At 44.1% G+C, this 5074-nt stretch overlaps 1 protein-coding gene across 1 annotated transcript in view; it reads left to right on the top strand.

Annotated features, from left to right (window-relative positions):
* Positions 1-3368: 3368 nt before the first annotated feature.
* Positions 3369-5074, top strand: part of Brca1 (BRCA1 DNA repair associated) — a 61940-nt gene continuing 60234 nt past the window's right edge. Inside the window, exon 1 of the mRNA XM_028780663.1 lies at positions 3369-3462. Coding sequence (XP_028636496.1) covers positions 3383-3462 — 80 coding nt within the window. The 5' untranslated portion in view covers positions 3369-3382. The remainder of the gene's footprint in view (positions 3463-5074) is intronic.

Here is a 5074-nt window from a genome sequence, read left to right as displayed (position 1 = left end):
TCCCGGAGTTTTCCACAAGATGATTGGCTCTTTCTATTTGCCCCTCAAAATCACCACTCTACCGATTGGTCAGTGCTGCGTTGGCAAGGGCGGGACAGAAGAGCTCTGAACCGCACAACAATAACAAACACCAAGGCCGAGGGGCGGAACTAGTGCGCAGATGTCAGCTGGTTGGATTTCCCTTTCCCAAGCCGATTGGCTACCCTCTGCTTTTCCCAAGACACCGACATTGGAAGACTAGTTACCCGAGAATCGCAGGGCTGGACGGGAATTGTAGTCTTCCTGGAACTTATAGCTCCTTTTAGTCTACTTTCTGTGCACAAGACACGAACACAGAACGCTGCGATGCATAGCAGCTAATTGCATAACCGCGAGAAGGTCTCCGCTGTATCGACTGGGCTACTGTGGTAATCGTGCCTGCTTCCGGTGTGGGAAGCTCCTTTTCTGTAAGACTACAATTTCCAAGGGATGCTGTGGAGAAGGCCTTTCGTTCCGCAATGCATGCTGGAATTGGTAGTTCTTTTTACACAATCCTCTATTTACCGAAACTGGAGACTTCCATGGCAGGAAGGCTGAGGGAGGGATGAGACCTCGTCTTGCAACTGCTTTGGGCACTACCTTGCGCTCATATTCCGACCTCAGGTAGCGATTCCGACTCTTTGTACATAATTACTGTTACGTAATAAGCAGGCGTAGATGCGAAGGGGGTGCCTAATAGGAAACGCAAAATTCTTTCTCTTCCGTCTCTTTCTAGTGACGACATATAGGAAAAGACTAGGTAGCCAATCTTGAGCTCAGAAAGAGTTTCAGTCCCCCCCCCAACTTGCTCCTCCTTTTCCTTCCGCTGACGTGTCTGGATCTCATGTTCCGAAAGGCTAGCACTAGGCGCCAAGCGACCGGTTTCCTTGGCGACGGAGAGCGCGGGAATTTCAGATAGATTGTAATTGCGGCTGCGCGGCGGGTGCGGGTGCAGCCCGAGGACCCAGCGCCTTTCCAGGGACTTCTCCGGCATTTAGGCCTCGACGCTTGGAAGCAGAGATCTTTTTCTCAGAGGAAAGGTGAGACAGCCCTGAGGAACAGGGAGGGTACCTCGGAATACTCCTATGAAAGGTGGGAAACTGCAGGTGGAGACGGGTATTTACTGATTAGGAAAGTGCCTGGGGCAGAACCAAGGGGTCCAAGAGGTTTTCAAACAGGACTCCTGGGAAGGGTGCAGTTTGTGCATTCCCAGAGGCAGCTGTGAGGAAGAGGGCAAAGGATGTGTGAGGGGGGAGTCCTGGCTGTAATCGTACCTTGAAGGCAGCATAAGGATGCGGGCTAAAGGAAGAGGGGAAAGGCGGGCCGAAGTGTGGCAGGGAAGAGGAAAAGACCGGAGTTTGTGGAGGGAAACTCCTGAAGTACTAGACCCCTGTACATTTCACATAAGGTGCTAGAAGGGAAGTACATAAAGGAATGGCAATAGTAATGAATGCTGTTGGCAGAGAAGACGTATTTAAAGAGTCTGAGGTTAAGTACCCTAACAGGGAAACATCCAGAAGAGGTAGAGTTGAGAAGCGTCAGCAGATTCGAGCGTTCCTTTTGGTGAATTTTTAAAAACATGTGTGCTGCTTTTTTGTTTGGTTGATTAGGGTTGTTGTTGGTGGTGGTGGTGGTGGTTTGGTTTTGGTTTTGGCTTTTGTGTAGCTTTGGCAATCCTGGAACTAGCTCTGTAGACCAGGCTGACCTCGAACTCACAGAGATCAGCCTGCCTCCTCCTCCTGAGTGGTGGGTAGTTGATTAGTTTTGAGACAAACTCTAGTCTCATTTGGCTAGAATGAAATGTGTATATAGAGCAGGCTGATCTTCCACCTGGACCTGCCTCTGAGGAGGAGGGGTTAAAAATATCCACAGCCGTGCTCAGCTAGTTTTGGAGTTTTTGAGACAGGCTCTTCTGTAATCCGATTGGCCTTGAACTCCTTTTGTAGCTCTAGGTGACCTTGAACTCTTCATCCCACTGCCTGTACTTCCTCAATGCTCAAAGTACAGGTTGAAACCACCATACCTGATCTTTTGGCCTCCCGAACTAGCCCAGAAAGACTGCTGAACTTCTGAGTCCAAGCCATCCTCCTTCAACTTCTCCAGGCCCTGAGACTATAGGTATGACACCACTGCACCTTGCTTAGTTTTGATTTTAAGCAAGAAAAAGAAAACCAGACGCTGGAGAAAGTTCATATATACCACTTCTGTTCAGTCACTCCACTGTAGATTTTTTTTTTTCTTGGAGAAAGGAAATGACCAAAAGAAGACTTTAGAGGCTACATATCAAAGAGTAGAGAATTTAGATTGTTAGCTGAAAAGTGCAACTGCTAAAGAATTTTATTTATTTGTTTATGTATTTATTTTTGTTTGTTTTTTGTTTTTTTGAGACAGAGTTTGTCTATATAGCCCTGGCTGGAAGTTCACTCTGTAGACCAGGCTGGCCGGGAACTCAGAGATCTGCCTGCCTTTGTCTCCCCAGTGCTGGAATTAAATATATGTGCCACCACTGCCTGGGGAAATTTTTATGTTTTAAAGGTTCATTTTTTATTATCTTTAATTATGTGTATGTGTGTACAGTGGTTCTGATCTGATCTTGAGTTCCAGACATCTGACATGGGTGCTGGGAATAGGCACATACTTTTAACTACTAAACAATCTCTCCGGACCCTGAGTTTTTTGTTTGGGGTTTTTTAAAGGAATTTTTTTTTTTTTAAAACAGTTCCATTCGTTGTATAAATGTGAGTACACTGTCACTGTCTTCAGACACACCAGAAGAAGGCATTGAATTCCATTCTAGATGGTTGTGAGCCATCATTGTGGTTGCTGGGAATTGAACCTCTGGAAGAGCAGTCAGTGCTCTTAACTGCTGAGCTCTCTGGTTAGCCCCTTGTTTTTGTTTTTTAGTGAAGTTTTTTTTTTTTCATCAGCTCTGTGGTTGGTATAATTCTAAAGGACTCCAAATTTAAATTTTTCTTATTTAGAAATGACAAGCCAGGTGCAGTAGCTTACCCCTGTGCTCAGAAGGCTGAGGCAGGATGATTGCTACAAGTTGGAGGCTAATCTGGGCTGCATGGTTATTTCCAGACATGTGTGGGCTGCAGAGTGAGGACTCCTCCAAAAAGCATGGATGAGGGTGACTTACTTTCAGTAATTCAAGCACTGAGGGGGTGGAGGCGGGAAGATGGGAGGCTTAAGACTAGCCTTGAGCACATACGGGTACAAAGCCAGTGTGGGTTATATGACATCTTGCCTCGAAAAGGAAAAGAAAGTTGACAGGTAAGCTACTGTATTTAAAAGCCTTTTAATGTAGTTTAATTACATGTGCTTTTAAATTTGTGTTAAAAGTTTGTTGGAACTGGAAGAAATGGATTTATCTGCTGTTCGAATTCAAGAAGTACAAAGTGTCCTTCATGCTATGCAGAAAATCTTAGAGTGTCCAATCTGGTAAGTCAATGGAAGAGTTTACTAATCTGAGATTGTTTATGTGATTACCTTTCATGCAAAATAAGTAGAAGTGGCTTTAAGATAGTAGAGAAAAGCAATCTATTAATATTAAAATGATGTTGAATTTTTCATCACTGAAGAGTTTTAAAAATACAGAAAAGTAGTCTTCACTCTGCCACCCCTCCCCCCTTTCCCAGACAAAGACTGTCTTAATGTGTTCTTCCTCATGGCAGGATTCTGACTTTCTCCAGCTGTAGGACCAGCCTGATCTCTTAGAATGACTGTAATAAATATCGTCAAAATAAGATAAGAATGCTTGGGATTTGTGAGAGCATCTGTCTCAGGGTGAGACTTGAGCTGAAACTGGTCCTATAAGTTTAAATGAGAACTCCACCAGTCCTCAAAGCTTTTAGCAAGTCCAATGTGGAATGAGGTTTTAAATTTCTTTTTCTATGAAATGAAGAGAGGACCAAGGACCAATCTTTTGTTGGTCTATTCAGGCATTTCCACATTCCTGCTTATTTGTATGTGTGTGTGTGGGGGGTGTGTGGAGGGGTTACACTATATAGACCAAATCAGCCTCAAACTCATTAACTCACCATCTTACCCAGGCTTGCCTTGAACTCAGATCCTCTCGCCTCAGCCTCTTGTTTGCTAGGGTTCTAGGCTTACATTACCACACCTGGCTAAAAGAATGAGTTTTGACCAATGTTTGTGTAACTCTTACCGCCAAGATAGGAAATGTTTCTATTACCCTGGAAAGTTCCCTTGTGTACTCAGGGAGTTCTTAATTTTCAAGCCTTCTAGGACCTTTGGAAATTAGTTTTTAGTGTGTGATTTTGTGGTTCTTAGATTTTTATGCACTAGGGCTTAGAATGTAGCTCAGTAGAGTGACGTAGCTAGCACACTGGAAGCCCTGGGTTCAGTTTCCACCACTGCATAAGTTGGCAGACATCTGTAATCCATCAGAAGGTAGAGACAGGAGGAGTAGGAATTGACGTCATCTTTGTCTGTGAAGCTAGCCTGGGATACAGATGACTCTGTTTCTTTTTGCTTGGAAGTAGAGAAACTTGATGAATAGCTTTAGGCTCCAAGTTCAATTTTCAGCACCACTAATAGATGATAAAGAAATGAATACTCTGAGAAAAGGGTCCCTGGCATAAGGAATGTCAAAAACTAAACAAGGGCTGGAGAGATGACTTAGCGGTTAAAAGCACTGACTGCTCTTCCAGAGGACCTGAGTTCAGTTCCCAGCAACCACATGGCAGCTCACAACTGTAACTCTGAGGTCTGATGTCCTCACACAGACATACATGCAGGCGAAATACCAATACACATCAAATAAAGTAAATAGATTATTAAGAAGAAAGAAAGAAATGTGGAATGGTTGCTCCTTTTCTCATTTGGCGCACTGGTTATTTAGACCTGCAGCCAGGCCTTTCAGCTGTGCTTAAAATGTGCAACTTACTCTCCTACTTCTGCCTTTGAGCCAACATGTTCTCTCCGACTATAATCTTTTGATCGATATAATTACCTGGCTTGAAAAATCTTGATTCTTGAGGCTTGATTTATGCGGCTCAGCAGTTAAAAATGCTTGGTTCGTCCTCACTGG

Source organism: Grammomys surdaster, unplaced genomic scaffold (genome assembly GCF_004785775.1).
Source record: "Grammomys surdaster isolate TR1022 unplaced genomic scaffold, NIH_TR_1.0 371, whole genome shotgun sequence".
NCBI classification, from domain to species: domain Eukaryota; kingdom Metazoa; phylum Chordata; class Mammalia; order Rodentia; family Muridae; genus Grammomys; species Grammomys surdaster.
Note: the sequence above shows the minus strand (reverse complement) of the source record. Positions and strands in the feature narration are given on the sequence as shown.